General features: G+C 44.2%; 1 protein-coding gene across 1 annotated transcript; it reads left to right on the top strand.

Annotated features, from left to right (window-relative positions):
- Positions 1-3,827: 3,827 nt before the first annotated feature.
- On the top strand, positions 3,828-10,584 carry LOC123760847 (spidroin-1). Its single transcript, XM_045746627.2, has 4 exons — positions 3,828-3,959; positions 4,350-6,889; positions 7,235-7,357; positions 9,022-10,584. Exons 1-2 carry the CDS (start codon positions 3,935-3,937, stop codon positions 6,794-6,796), a joined length of 2,472 nt encoding a protein of 823 aa, XP_045602583.2. The 5' UTR covers positions 3,828-3,934; the 3' UTR covers positions 6,797-6,889; positions 7,235-7,357; positions 9,022-10,584.
- Positions 10,585-16,631: the final 6,047 nt, after the last annotated feature.

The raw sequence follows: 16,631 nt of genomic DNA, 5'->3' as shown, positions 1-16,631 counted from the left end.
CATTCCCTCTGGGGTTATGCTCTGACAAACACCCGAGGCCGTCTTCTCGAACCGTTCGTCCTCGCTTCTTCTCTATCTCTTCTGAATTCTGGTGAACCCACTCATGTGGACTCTCGAACTCGCACCCTTTCCTGTCTTGATCTTTCTCTCTGCTCGTCGTCCCTTTACTTAGATTTCACGTGACGGGTTCTTGATGACCTCCATGGCAGTGACTATTTCTCCATCCTTGTTTCCTTTTTCTCTTTCCACCTTCCCCTCTCCTTCCCTAGGTGGCAGTTTGTCAAGGCTGACTGGAACCTATTCACCCTCCATGCTGCTCTCTCTGACCTCTCCTCTCTGCCTCTTCCTCGCGCCCTCCTCCTTTCTTATGACAGTCTTCAACGCTGCCCTCCGCTCTATTCCTTGCTCTTCCTCCCGGGGCACGCGGAAGTGCGTTCCCTGGTGGAATGCGGACTGTGCTCAGGCTGTCTGCTGTAAGCGTGCAGCCTGGAAGAGGCACCGCCGTAGGCAGACGACAGATTCTTTTATTTTGTTTCGGAAGGCAAGTGTGGTGGCCCGAAGGACCATCCGTACAGCTAAACGTGAGAGTTGGAAATCTTGTTTCCACCATTACGTCCTATACTCCTCTGCCGCAGATCTGGAAGAAGATCCGCAAGATTGCGGGCAAGTTCGTTCCAGATGTCTCGCCGGTTCTCCACCTCTGTGGTAATCTTGTGGCGAACCCAGTGACGGTCGCGACCGAACTGGGTTCCCACTTTTCTACTGTTAGCTCTGGTTCTCATCTTCCTCAATCCTTCCTTCTTGATTTCTTGAATTAAGCCCGTTCTTGAATCTCATCCCTTAGATTTCCATACTCCTCTCCGCCTTTCCTATAACGATCCCTTCTCTCTCTGAACTTCAGTCTGCCCTGGCCATCTGCGGTTCTACGGCGGCGGGCTCCGATGACGTTCATTGTGAGATGCTTCGCCATCTCTCTCCGTGCACGTCTCTGTATTTACTGGATCTGTATTACCAGGTCTGGGAGTCGTCGTCAGTCTCTGAGGACTGGCTCGATGCCGTTGTACGTCCTATTTTAAACCAGGGTCTCTCGGGACATCCCCTAAGGACTTTAGCCCTATTGCCCTCACGAGTTGAGTCTGCAAACTCTTTGAGCGTATGGTAAATGTTTGTCTGATGTGGTTCTTGGAACGCCATCACCACTTCTCTCCTCAATTTGGTTTCCGCAAGTGCCGCAGCACGACAGATGTCCTGGTGAACTTGGAGGTCTATATTCGTACTGCTTTTGCGGCGAGGACCTACGTTGTTGCTGTCCTTTTTGACCTGGAAAAGGCTTATGACAACCTGGAGATATCATATTCTGTCCTAACTTCGTTTTTTTGGCCTTCGTGGTAATCTCCCTCTCTTCCTCCAAAGCTTCCTCTCTTGTCGTTCCTTTCGAGTCAGGTTTGGTGCCACTCTCTCTGCCTCTTTTCGGCAGTATGAAGGTGTGCCCCAGGGTAGTGTTCTGAGCACTACTCTTTTTCTGGTTGCCCTCAATGGTCTCCTTTCCTCAATATTGCAAATCCCTGACCCACATCACAAGCTTTTTCCCCTCCTACGGTTCTGAAGAGTCTTTTCCTTGAACACTTTTCTTCACATTCCCGCTTAGTTTCCATTTTCACCGATGGGTTTAAGTCTCCACACGGTGTAGGCTACTCTTTTTTTTTTTTTCCCTGACCACACTTATATGTGTCGTCTGCCTTCGGAGACGGAGACTAGCATCTTCTCGGCAGAATTTTATGCTATTCTCTATGCCCTTCGTCTCTTGTTTTCTCACTGTCAATCCTCCTTTGTGGTTGTAGTTGACTCTTGCAGTGCCCTCATGACTCCGGAGTCCTTTAATCCAGTCCATCCGGTGGTCGTTGAGATTCAGCATTGGCTGCTTCTTATCTCCAATAGATTTAAGACAGTTGAGTTTTGCTGGGTTCCCAGCGATGATGATGATTTGATAAAGATTAAGCCACCCAAGAGGTGGCACGGGCATGAATAGCCCGTAAGTGGTACAATTTATTTATTTTTTTTCTCAGTATTCTGAGGTTTCATTTAACCATCAAGCTGTTATCGAGGGGGGAGGATACTGCTTCACAGTCTTTATGAGGGTGTCCAGCTGCTGGACACCTTTGTTGACCAGGAGAGTGGCTGTGGGTTCCCAGTCATGTTGGTTTCTCCTTAAATGAGCGTGCGGATGCTGCCGCTAAGGAAGCTATCCGCACTTGTCCCATCTCCCGTAAAGGTATTCCTTATTCCGACTTTTACCCAGTTATTCATTCTTCCGTTCTTGCCCGTTGGCAGAGTTTTTGGTCTTCTGTTACTGGTAACAAACTGCGTATTCTTAAGGGTAGAGTGTCCCTGTGGCCTTCTTCCTACCACCGTAACCGGCGATGGGAAACAGCTCTGGCAAGGCTGCGTATTGGCAATACACGCTTAACCCACGGACACTTAATGGAGCGCCGCCCTGCTCCTTATTGTCCTAACTGCATTGTCCCTCTTACAGTTGTGCATATCCTTGTTGAATGTCCTGACTTCCAGCGTGTCTTGCTTTCCGACCGTCCCTCGCGGTCACTTGTCCCTCGAAAGAATTCTTGGTGAATCGGATACTTGTTATATCGTTCACCTTATGCATTTCTGTTCTCTTATTGGCATCCTCAGTGATATTGACACATGACACATATAGAGCCACTTTACACCCAGGCGTCCAAGCACCACTACACATGTTGTGTCGCTCTACATCCAGGCGTCCAAGCACCAATATATGCCCCACTACACCTCTCATGCAACACCAGCACACACTGTATCCCACTACATCCAATGCTTCATGGACGAGAGACGAGCCGCTGGCCGCTGTAGACCTTGACACCAGTGATGAGAATGTTCACCTGTAATAGCCACCCGTGATCGAGCAGTGGCCTTACCTGTAGCCCTCAATTGTGGCATATTTGTGTACTCGAGAGCTGGTGAACTATACCGGGGCACACTGCCCATGGGGTATGACTTCTCACCTGCCTGACCTGGCATTACAGAGACATGTTCTGGGTAGGAGAGATCCCGCACTTTTTGTTGCATAGATTCGATCCCCAAGTCTCCCAGTCCCTCCCTCCCGTCCCTGTATGTGTTGGTGTTCCTCCCTCGCGGCCATCTCCTTCCATCTTCTACTCTAGTTGGTTAGAAATTTGAGCAGTGTGTGTGTGTGTGGTGTGTGGTGTGTGGTGCGTGTGCGTGTGCGTGTGCGTGTGCGTGTGCGTGTGCGTGTGCGTGTGCGTGTGCGTGTGCGTGTGCGTGTGCGTGTGTGTGTGTATTACATCACAATGATTAAATCAACAACATTACCTTGCAGCAGATTGAAGAAGAAAAGGACCTTGGAGTCAGACTCCACCAGTCATTAAAAGTTGCCCAAAAGGTAGAACCTTAAAAAAAGTCCAACCAAACCCTGGGAATAGTAAAACCAACGTTTGACTTAAGGAAAAGAAAGTCTTTGTTCAACTGTACAAATCTCTGGTGTGCCGCCATCTGTAATACAGTTTAAGATTCTGATAACGACAATGTCTACTTGCTATAATGTTATTATGGCATGTAATTAATGTACTGTAATATTATATAAACTTTCTTAATTATAAATGTACAACCATTTAGGGAATAAAGCTTCTGATTTGACTGTGGTGACAGGTCCGTCGACAGCGCCATCTATTGATTGAGGGCAAAAACAGAAAGTGGCCACGTGACGCAGATCATCACACAGTTTCTTTACCGCTTACTTTAATTGTTGTCCTCGCTGGTGGTCAGCGTTGGTCTGTATACTTCTTCCCGAGAGTACAGTGGAGACACTTGTTGGAGCTCTCTGCCCCTCGCTCATCCTTAGGCTTTTATTCTCCAGCAACCGTTGGAATCCTATTTTAACATGTGTATTTTAGTCCTTCGTAATGGTAAGTTGTTGCTGCTGATATTTATACAAGATGTATGATGTGCTGGGTACAATATACTTCAGTTAACTAGTCGTCAGCCTACGGGTGTTTGGTACAGCTGTACTTGTGAAGTGTTTTTTTTTTCCTTGGACATAAATTTTTAATGTAATTACCAAAATATTAATTAAAATATTCAAACTATGCAGCTTAGGTAAATTTTGATGGTAAATTTAAAAGCTAGTGTCTATGCGTATAGACTTGGTGCAGTATGAGGGCGCGATTGTTTGGCAGGATAATTAACTGATATTAAAAAAAACTAGGTAGCCTAATCGTGTTTTAAAAAATGATACGAAGACTTTATTCCTAATTTCATATAAATCACAACTGTAACCTGTAATTTTTATTTTACAGAATTGTCCTTGACGGGTGTTCGTGGACGCCTGGAAAGTGATAAACAAAACGTCTTGAAAAGAGAATTATTAACATATCAAGAGTCTTTAGGATTATTAGAACCACGACAGCTACTCCAAACCAATGAATATTTTAAATATAAGAGAAGTACAGGATTAAGTCTTGAACAGACTAGAGATAAAGGGAATATTGCAAAGCATTCCCTACGGACGCAAATTAATGTTGAGAATCGACATTTCACGATAAAGAATAACCTGAATAAAATGGTTCTTGCAGATAATTGCGACAACAAAGATATGATGGAAAGTGGCCTGAAGACACGCTACGAGTACCAAAGTGAACCAGTTCACAAAACCTGGAAAAACGGTGACCAGGTTTGGCAGGATGCAGAATCGATGTCGTCTCAGAACGACGCGTCTAGGTGTTGGCTGGAGTCCGTTTCAGGCCTCGACCCTGACGACTGGCATGATGCTGACGAAGACGCGTACGGTGAAGTTGAAGTGCGTGATAGTTTGGTTCCTGGACAGAACACGAGCACTAATGTGCTGTTAGATGCTGAAGCCTCCGGTGCTGGTGCCACAGGTGCCTCTGGTGGTGGTGCTGGGGCCTCCGGTGCTGAGGCCTCCGGTGCTGGGGCCACTGGTGCTGGAGCCTCCGGTGGCGGTACTGGTGCCTCCGGTGGTGGTGCTGGGGCCTGTGGTGGTGCTGGGGATTCTGGAGCTTCAGGGGGCGATGCCGGGCGTGGTACTGGAACCTCTACAGGCGCCGGGGCCTCTGGCGCCGGGGAGGCTGGCGCCGGGGCCTCTGGCGCCGGGGAGGCTGGCGCCGGGGCCCCTGGCGCCGGGGAGGCTGGCGCCGGGGCCCCTGGCGCCGGGGCGGCTGGCGCCGGGGCCCCTGGCGCCGGGGCGGCTGGCGCCGGGGCCCCTGGAGCCGGGGCGGCTGGCGCCGGGGCCCCTGGAGCCGGGGCGGCTGGCGCCGGGGCCCCTGGAGCCGGGGCGGCTGGCGCCGGGGCCCCTGGAGCCGGGGCGGCTGGCGCCGGGGCCCCTGGAGCCGGGGCGGCTGGCGCCGGGGCCCCTGGAGCCGGGGAGGCTGGCGCCGGGGCCCCTGGAGCCGGGGAGGCTGGCGCCGGGGCCCCTGGAGCCGGGGAGGCTGGCGCCGGGGCCCCTGGAGCCGGGGAGGCTGGCGCCGGGGCCCCTGGAGCCGGGGAGGCTGGCGCCGGGGCCCCTGGAGCCGGGGAGGCTGGCGCCGGGGCCCCTGGAGCCGGGGAGGCTGGCGCCGGGGCCCCTGGAGCCGGGGAGGCTGGCGCCGGGGCCCCTGGAGCCGGGGAGGCTGGCGCCGGGGCCCCTGGAGCCGGGGAGGCTGGCGCCGGGGCCCCTGGAGCCGGGGAGGCTGGCGCCGGGGCCCCTGGAGCCGGGGAGGCTGGCGCCGGGGCCCCTGGAGCCGGGGAGGCTGGCGCCGGGGCCCCTGGAGCCGGGGAGGCTGGCGCCGGGGCCCCTGGAGCCGGGGAGGCTGGCGCCGGGGCCCCTGGAGCCGGGGAGGCTGGCGCCGGGGCCCCTGGAGCCGGGGAGGCTGGCGCCGGGGAGGCTGGCATAATTGCAAAGGTTACAAGCCGTGCAAAGAAGGCGGATAACACAGCTGCCTTGCAAAAGCAGGAAGAAACTGTGTCGACGAAGTCTGGAGAGTCTGGAGTCTGGAGACGCAAGTGTGGTCGTAAGCGACGAGATCGGCACCAGACTGTTGCCGCCGCAGGGGCTGTGGACGCCGCAGGGGCTGTGGACGCCGCAGGGGCTGTGGACGCCGCAGGGGCTGTGGACGCCGCAGGGCCTTTGGCCAGAGGTGGGCACCCTGCCGGTCCTCTGACCAGAGCTCGGCACCCCTGTGTTCCCCTGATGACAAGAACTGCGAATGTTTCTGCAGTTAACAGCGGTCGGAGCGATGCTTCTCGGTCCTATACACCTCGACAAATAGATTTAGTTGAAGGAATTACTAGACGACCTTTATCTATAATCAGAAGTCTCTTGAGTGAGCGTTTGGGGGCAGCAGAGCGTCAAAATGGGCCCGCCACGAGGCCTTGGGGCAGGCAGCGGCACCCCGCCGGTCCTGTGGTCGCAGATAGACTCCCGTTTGTTCCCCTGAGACCAGGCGTCTTAACTTACTTTCCAACTAACAGAGGTCGGATCGGTACCTCTCGGACCTTTAGACCTTTACAAATAACAGAGTATCATATCGAGATAGTTGTTGTATTATATTTCACTAGAAACATTTTACTCCACAATGCTGAGGCTCCGATTCCCGTCGTACGGCAAGCGGCTACACCTTCTCGAGCCAGTAACTTGTTACCCATTCGGCAAAGTCGTTGGCACTTGCCCCTCCTCTTGTTGATTCTGTTACTTGGAGATGCATCGTTAATTCAATCCCAAGATGATTCGGACTCCAGTGTAGATTAGAGGCCAAAGAAAGTGAACTGTGCTAGATGGCATAAACGGGGATCTTACTGTGGCTAAAGCAGGTTCTTAAAAACTGCTGAAGTGCAAGGAAAGGTAAGATACTGTACAGTGAATTTTTAATTATTGGTCACGATGTTTTGGAAGAAATATTCTTTTATAGAATTAAGAATTGTGTAAAGTTCTTAACTAGGGCACACGTATTACAATAATTTGAGTTAGGCTAGGTAGTATACCTTTTGTAAAGTGTTTTTTTTTTTTTTTTAATTTGCTAGTTTAGATTGCCTACTGTATTTAAAGTGGAAATATTGACTTTGACAAGAATTGAAGAGTGATAAATGTGGTTGGTTGTATTCATGGGGGGCGGGGGGGGGGATACTCTGGATTTTGCGCAAGTGTTTATTATTCTATGTATTATTCTACTTATTTTTTTCTCGTCAGGTTTGTTCCTCCTGAGCAATGACTTGCCAAACTACAAAAGCTTGACTAGTGGTGCTAGATAATTTCACTGGAAACTGCTGGTATAATAGACGGCCAAGTACCTGCCATCGGTTCTTGGGACTTGTAAGTATTCTTGGTGGCAACTGTTTCTTACTAGATTGAATACTGCTTTGTGGTGAAACAATTCTTGGTCTGGGCTATTTTGGCTCTAGCTTCTTGTCCGAAAATAACTTTTGGTACGAAAGTTTTAACTTCGGTCCACTTGGCTATAAACTTCTTGACTATAAGAATATTATAGTAAAGAGGGAGGCTTATTTTCTTCGGACCAAATAATTTATATAACTAATTGGTCTGTATTGGATTAACTCATAACTGCAACTTTGGTGACCCCATATATTTAGGAAATAGAGGTGCCTGGGTCTTAAGATATTCTCGGGCTTCTCCTGTTCAGTTATTTACCAGAGGGCCACTTACCTTAGTGGCCTCTACGAGGACAGGAAGCCGGCAGCTTGTCAAAGGTCCCCCTCCATTTGCCTTTTATCTTTTCCATGTTTATATTGAAATTCGGTAGTTCTGACACATCTTAATTTATGTAATTATATTAAAACGAAAGTGAACTTCGTACTGGGGTCTTAACAATTGTTTAGAACTAGAACTTTGGTAAATTGTGATCTTCCACACACTTCCTGCAGGGGGGGGGGGGGGGGAGGTGTATACTGGTTAACAAATTAAGACTTTTATAGCATATCGGTGAATTGGTTGAAAATAAGGGAATTTACTAATGAATTTAATGCAAAAACTACTTGTACGGTAGAAAAACATTTCACTTAACGAAATTACTAATGTTCGACCACAAGCCTACTTACTACTAAAAGAACAAATTGGCTTTTTAAAGGAGTTACTTAAATTTGCTGTGCGAATTAATTTAATTCCCGGGATATTGTAGAATGTCCAGGGAATACCCCCCCCCCCCCGAATAAAAAAGGTGTCTTATTCAGACATCTACGCGGTCATTCATTTTTTGAACCCTTACCCGTTGGCAGGGTCGTTGGGCACTTGTTGCTGGTAACACACTGGTGTACTTTAGTGTCCCCTTGACCTTCCTCCCACCACCGTAACCGGTGGTGAGAAACAGCTCTGGCGAGGTAACGTATTGCCCATATGGTTTAACTCTGGCACCTAATGAAGCGGCGTTGTTTTAGATTCGTAAACTCTTTGGGGAGGGAATTTTAAGTAGCATGGGTTATGTTGACACTGTAGTGGACTTGGCTGGCACGAAAGCAGAGCTATTACTATAATGGAGCGCCGCCCTGCTCCTTATCGTTCAAACTGTATTGTCCTTCTTACGGTCGTGCATATCCATGTCGAATGTCCTGACTTCCAGGATGACCGTGTCTTGCCTCCAGACTGTCCCTCGCGGTCACCTGTCCAACGGATCCTTGGTGACAGATTCCTTTCATGTTCACCTTGTACGCTTTTGTTCTCGTATTGGCATTCTTAATGGTATTTATGTTTTTTTTTTCTTAATATCCCCCACATTTGATGGTTCTACATAGCCTCTCTGGCTTTGTGCCTTTTGATAATTACCATGTACTCCAAATATGCCCCAGGTCGATAAACCGAAGTAAACTCTATCGGATACTTTTATGTAGTAGTTAACGTTAAATTTTAACGGTGATAACGTGTTGAACACCCCTTTCCCCTCAACAGTGGACACCTACCTTTCAACACTAAAACTTCCCAATCGCAATCTTTTGTCTAAAGTCATTCATATTACTATGTTTCAGCATGTGATTCTGGCAGTTTGTGGGAAACCAGATGCTGCGAGACCTTCAGATGGCCAAGGTTTAAAAGTCTGTGGCACTGGTGCACGTGATGCCTGTCAAGACGGATTTTCTCGGTTTGGAGGAGACGGGAACTTGGTATAAACACGGCTAGCTCAAAGATTTTGAGCTAGACACCATAGTCAGTGTCAAAACTGTTTCAAACTTTGTAGGATCTCTAGTAAGAGGAAAGCTTAAATAGAAAACTAGATTTTAATTGAGCTCGCGCATAGCATTTTATTGTGAAGTGAACCAAAAGTAGGATTCGGATTAGATTTTATTATATAATATATATCTAATTATATATATATCGCCCTTGTAGATCTTTTTAAGTGTTGGCGCGGTGGGACATTAGGAAAGTAGCTAGATAAATAGAGGCAGTTTATATTGAATTAAACCCTCCTTATTCTAGCCTAAGGCGTGGAGGAAGTTAAACTCGTCCCTCGCTCCCACAGGTCTTTTTAATTTTTTGTATCTTTTAGAGCATCTTTAGTATACATTAATCTGTCACTTGTGGGGTCTTGACATTTTGCCCAAATGCATGAGGCGTACAGTGGCTCAACTGTACAAATTGACTGGTTAAGTGGGCATTACGAAAATTTAGATTGTCCTTGCAACGTTCATACTTTAAATACAGAAAGCTATTCATGGAAAAAATAAATTCCCACTAAATTGTAATTGTGCAATAGTAGTGACGGCTCAAATTTTTTCCTTGCTAATCGTATATTTTAAATTAGATATTAATTACCTTTTTAACTAAATTATTTGGATCTAATTAGTCTTTTTAAGCGCACTATAGTTTAGTGCAAGTTTCCTGCCACATAAGTGATGTACAAACCCTGGCAGTTAACATTAAGGAACTAGTAGATTCCTGCCATGTTAATCATTAGCCTCTAGAGTGTCTCCAGGGTTCCTTAGGAGCAGAAAATGTTTCTTGCGTAGATTGTCGTGTTAATGTCATGGTTTAGAAGGCCTTGTAAGATTAGCTTTAATTGCTACTCACTGCTGGCTGGTATTGTGTAGATATAATTTTAATTAGAATGTAATCATAGGCTGTTTGTAGCGTAGCCAGCAGGCCTGGAAATGTTTCACTTAAATTCTTCGTCTAGATTTAAGTATAACGTCAAATTAATATTTGTTCAATCATTGGGAAGACTACTCGATTACTCTTCCGTGCTCAATGCTGGAAGATACTGTATTTAAGAATATTCAAATATGTCGGCTGGATTTGACAATGAACATAGAGTATATGTGCAAATCTGTAGGGGGGGGGGGGTATTAATTTACTAAGTAGACTAATGTGACGTGTTTAATTTGGAAATTTTGCCATTATTTTATTTTTTACTTGACTATATTGGTAGAGTAAATTCTCTTGTGCTGGTTTTAAATTTTTTTTACATTAAATTTTAATGTTGCATATGAGCGCCTTGAGTTGCTCTACCAATCACCTTGTACACAAATGTATAAGGAAAGTGCTAGAACATTATCTAGACTTTCCCACACTTGGAAATAAAGTAGTTAAAAGAATGATTGTTTATTTGACAAGTTGTTAAACATTATGACTGTGCCATTCGCATCCGAGCGGCTTTATATTATATATATTATAATCGTGATATCTATATATGCTATATAGATGTCACGTCTGTGACGGTGAAAAATATGCTATTTTTTTAAACTGTGTTTTCATGTGAGGGAAATCTTCGAAACCTCTTTACCGATTGCTTTGTAATTTTGACACAACGTTCCATTCGAATACATAAATATTTTTTATATACCTAAAATATAGATGCCACACCTGTGACGGGTAAAAACTCTCTTGTTTTGAAAACGGCGCCATCTGTTGTACGTAAGAACACACTATATTAAATATTAAGATTCCATTTCAATGTTCCAGTTTTTATTGACATTAAATTTCAATTTGGACTTGTTTTCATCTTGATTTAATTATTCTGTATGAAACTATTAGAATTGATCTGTGTTGTTTACCATAACGTTCATTTCGTGAGTATAGCTTTTATTTTAGTTTAACTGTTTCTAATATTTGAGTGATGGGAACATCAGACCGTTTGATGTTCCCAATTTTCTGATGATCTCTTGAGAATGAATCGGACGAGGGAGTGGGGAGTGGTGGGGAAGACGATGGGACAGAAGGGGTAATGGTGGGGGTAGGGGGGGGAGGACAGGAGCGTGGGGGAGAAGAGGGAATTTCAGGGAGTTAGAGATGACTGGGAAATGGTGGGGAGGACGAGGGGATGGTAGAGTGGGGGGGGGGAAGTGAGGAATGATTGGAAGGACGAGGGGAGTGGTGGGGAGGACTGGGAGACCTGGGGAAAGGTTCCTGTGACTCGGCAAGGCATATGCATTGCTGAGCCACAGCAACGCGTAGCCGGGTACAACTAGTTATGAATAAAGTACTTGAACATTTCTTGGATTCCACTGATAGTTTTATTTCTGAATCTCGCAATTTTTTCCACTTATATAATGACGCATAATATGCGAATAGTTCTGCTGACAATTTAAATTTTTAGTCGGATCTACATCAGCAGATGTTTAACTCCCAGAGGTACTTGTAGCCGAGCCTAAGCCTAGCGGTGGTAACGTCTAGAAATTTACTAACCTTATTGGATGACCCATAGACTTGTGGTTTTTCCTGCATAATAGAATAATAGATGGAGGAACTGGTGGGAATTTCACTTTGCCTCAAGTCTACAAGATTTTGTTGATATTCCCGGAATATTATTGCCCTCAGACTACTCAAAGGCGGCCCAAGATGGTAATCAATTCCCTCTTTGAGCTAAAGTCTTGGCCAACTCATCAGTTCTATCATGCCTTCGGAGATCAAAATGGGAACGAATCCACAAGAGACAAACTGACTCCATCATTGTGTCTAGCTTTAGAGATAAGCACGTCACAGTTATGCCTTGGGAAGCTGAGGACAGTCAAGGATGACGAGGAGTCACTTACAATTGGCGTGTCAACTTTGGATTCATATACGCGCGCAGTTACACTAAAAACTCGTAAAATACAGCGGGTCAATAATGGCCGATAACTACATTATCTTCATTGACAATTTATTACAATTTTGCCTAAGCTGAAGATTTTGATAGTCTTATTAAAGTGAGGATAATGCTGGTATTCACTGTCACGCAGGATAGAGGGTCATACATAAGACAATAGGTCTAAACTGTAGGCTGAAGCACATATATATCATGGTTACAATCAATGTTTTAATGTATGGATATGTGAAAACAACTTTTTACTGTGCACTGCCACACAAGGGCAGGGATGGGTTCATAAGTGATGCAGCTTAGAAGTAATAAAAATTGTTCTTCATTCTTTAAAATGGACAAACAAATTTTGGATAAATTGTTAGGATGTCGTCCAGAACACCTGAGTCAATAAAATAGTTACACAGTTGGTGGTACAAGAGGCCAGGAGGTCTAAAGTCCTTTACGGTTTCACATTCATCAATATAGTGTTCTAGTGAATGCATTAAAGGTTTATCACAGAGTTTACAATCTGAGTATTCTGGTAGTGGCTCAGCCTCACTAACCTGCCAGATGTGTCTATAGCCAAGGCGAATTCGCGCAATGACTACATCACATTGCCCGGTCCGGTTACTGTGCTGACCATACAAATACCTATTATTACAAAACTTGTCATAACTTTTAATACTGCAGCTTTCAGGTCTCTGGGCATTTCTTAGTTCTTCTAAATCTGAATTAATTTCTTTAATTTGTATGTTTCTAATAATTGCATTAGATAGTCCAAAGTCATAATCAATGTTTTCTTTCCTGCAAGCCTCATTGGCGAATCGATCTACAAAGTCATGTTTTCCAACTCCAACATGGGATGGGATCCACACAAATTTTATACAAGAGTTATTATCATTGGCAAAAATTACATTCCATTTAATATTACAAGCTACTTCCGACATACATTGTGATGGGTTATTTAAGGACTGCAGAGTACTTTTAGTCACAGAAAATACCATAACCACCATTGAGCTTAAGCTATTCAGTGGGCTAGATAAATGCCCAATAGCTCGGTCTGTGTCGTGCTTGCCCAGTTGTTCAATCTATGTGTACTAGATATGATAATTTCATTCCCTTTATACACTGCACATGCACAACCTGTTCTACCAGTACCTAACTGCACAGAGCCATCATTAAAGGCATAGGATTCAGTCGGTTTGAGAATTTGAAGATGACTGTCAATAGCTTCTAATGTTATACATCTCAAAATGTCAGTGTTATACATTTGTTTTACACTGATGGGAGTATAATGCAGAGAGACCTGCACATCTTTCCAAGGGGGAATATAGTGAACAGTTTTATCAGGGTTAAGAGACACATTCAGTTTCTGAAGATTATAGGCACAACAACTGAGCCACACACTGTAGGGAGCTTTTTGCGGCGGATTGAGGGAACAGTCAGAATTGTTTAGAATGGATCTCAATTTAATTTGAATAGAGCTGGGGGGGGACCATTATTTTTCAAAGTTTTAGCGCATAACATAGTACTAAGTAGAACTATTCTTTCGTAAATGGAAGGTAAGTTTAGTTTCTTTCTCATGTTAACAATTCTGACAGTTCTAAGACAACCCAGGATGATGCGCATGGCTTCATTCTGTACTACATCTAGGCCTTGTAATTGTTTAGGAGAAAAATTAAGAAGATGCAAGGCATAATAATCAACAACAGATCGTATAAAGGCAATATAAAAACTACGAGCATATTTTATGTTAATGCCAAATCCTTTGCCAACAAGAGTTCTGAGAGGTTTAAGACGCTCAACAAGTTTTTTGCACAGGTTTCTGATGAGATTTGTATCATTAACCTCGACTCCAAGATATTTATAAGACTCGCACGTCTCCACGGGCACTCCATTAATAGTATAGTTAACATGAAGAGAATGGGGAATAAGAACCCTTGTTTTATCAACAGAGATTATGAGGCCACATTCTACTACTTTCTTGGAGAATGCATCAAGTAACACTTGTAACCTTGGTTTACTGTGTGCCATAATACAAATATCATCAGCATAACATATAACAGTTTCCGTAGGTTGTACAGGTATGTCATGGATAAGTTTGTGCTGAAGTATATTGAAGAACATAGGGCTTAGGACACCACCTTGAGGTGTGCCTAGTTCGAATGCATCTGTTCTTGTACTTTTAACTCCTTTAAATAGGACACTAGAACGCCTGTTGGATAGGTAGCTCTTTATCCAACTCAGAAGATTACCTTTGATTACAAATTCAGCAAGTTGCTCTAATATTATTTCGCCATTCGCTACATCGAAAGCTGACTTTAGGTCAATAAAGGCTGCCTGTGTCCCATCCTGGGAGTTTACAAAATATACACCAAAGCATGTTTGTGTGCTACACTTGGGCATGAACCCATATAGGTTTGGGGCCAGTTTTTCTTTGACCTGAAACATGACACGATTGAGAACAATTCTCTCCAAGACTTTACACATGCAAGATGTAAGGGAAATGGGTCTGAATTTTTGAGAGTTAGGTTTAGGAATTGGTATTATGAGACTTTGTGTCCATTTCTTTGGCAAGATACTTTGTGAGAGACTCATTTGATAGAGGTCAAGCAGAGGGTGGCTAGGGACAACATTCAGTAAGCTCAAGATGTTATAAGTTATACCATCCTCACCAGGGGCAGTTTGTTTAGGTTTACCTAATGCTAATGCTGATGTTAATTCAAAGGGGTTATAGGAAACTGATCTGTTAAATCTGGTGAGGAGCGTGCTATTTCAATATTAAAGTTTCTGTTAATGTTGGTATGTCTTAAATGCTGCTGTATATCTTGGGGTAAGGAAGAAATTTGTGAGACACTAGACCATTGAGCCAGGAGCATGTCAGCATATTCTGCAGGAGTATGATGAAGCTGAACTGGGGCTGAAGGTTTGGTAATGTTTTTAATTTTGTTCCACATTTCTGATAATGTTGTAGTTCTATTGATACCTTGTAGGAATTGTTCCCAATATGTGTTCTTAACTTGACCCTTAAGCTCGCGAAAATCTCTGTTGGCATTAAGGAATGGTAGTAGATTATCAGCTGTTTTGTCTCGTTTATAAGAGTCAGCAGCTGAAGCACTTTAGCTCTGCAATAATAATAGGATCCTCTGTCCATCAGGAAGAACGAGTGTTCTTTTTTTCCCTTGATTGAACCCAGGTATCATAATAACTGGTAATGATACTGACAAGATCATTGTAAAATGGTCCACTGATACAGGTGTATACCCAGTGTACCACTTATGTACATAAGCCTTAAAGTGCTGTTTAAGATTGTCTGGAATGTTAATTTTAACTCTAGGATGAGGATTGGACCTAATATCCGCCACATTGTATTCACAATATATTGCAAAATGATCACTTACTAGTTCTGGGATGAGCTTAACGTTGACGTTGCTATCTACTAGGCTGTATCCAATCACATAATCCAGTCTGCCCCCTTATCAGGATCAGGTATTTCAAGAAGACCCTTCCATTATTGTTACACTGAACGTCACCAAGAGCAGTGTGACGAGCATTAAAGTCACCCATACATAACATACCTGTGTTACCTGTAGGTGTCGGTAGCAGGTCTGCTTTAAGTACACTACATCGTCCATATATGTTATACAGTAGGAAATGGCTATTTGCAGTTTGTAATTTGAATTTTTGATAATGTATACTATCACTCCTGTGTTAATTGCACACTAGTTTCTCTATCAGCTATCTCACTCTGTCAGAGTAAAAGAGACAAATGTATGTGCATGCATGTGTGTGTGTATATATGTATGTATACATGTATGTATGTGTACATATATGTGTGTGTGTGTGTGTGTATGTATATGTATAAAGTACATATGGAAGCTGATCAGAATTACATTTCACCTTTGTAAATGTACATTAATGACACTATGTAAAAGACACATCTAACACTTTATGTAGGGCATACGTAAATCTGTGTATCTATGTATTTACGTATGTAGGTTAGCTTAGCATTTTAAAAACACCGAATCACCTTCTGTGGTTGATTGTTCAATAAACCCTTGAACTATATGTTTAACAGATCTCTAACCCTGTCCATGGAGAACAGAAGAAAATGTATATATGCTGGTTAGCATTGTAAATGTGTGGCCACGTCTGTGGTAGAAAATAATAATAATAATAATAAAAAACTCCTGTGATTTTTAATTAGTTTACAGATTAATCCACTCTTAATATACGTGAGTGGACCAGTTCCAATACTGTTGTTGTATGCTATTTTGATTGTTGCCGCCGAAGGCGGCTAGTTTATTGTGCACCCCCATACTCATCCTGTGAGCGGTAGCGCAAAAGCATTACAGAGGGCACAAAAGGTCTTTATCAGACCTCATCTTAGATTATTACATATACCCAGGTATCCTGGGTGGGACCTTCTTGATAGTTGTAGACGTATATGGTTCCTGTAAAGAGATCACATCCACGTCTCTCATTCTATACAGTTTAAGATTCTGATAACGACAATGTCTACTTGCTATAATGTTATTATGGCATGTAATTAATGTACTGTAATATTATATAAACTTTGTTAAT

This window comes from Procambarus clarkii, chromosome 3 (genome assembly GCF_040958095.1).
Source record: "Procambarus clarkii isolate CNS0578487 chromosome 3, FALCON_Pclarkii_2.0, whole genome shotgun sequence".
Taxonomy (NCBI): domain Eukaryota; kingdom Metazoa; phylum Arthropoda; class Malacostraca; order Decapoda; family Cambaridae; genus Procambarus; species Procambarus clarkii.
This window is presented reverse-complemented; position numbering and strand designations above follow the sequence as displayed.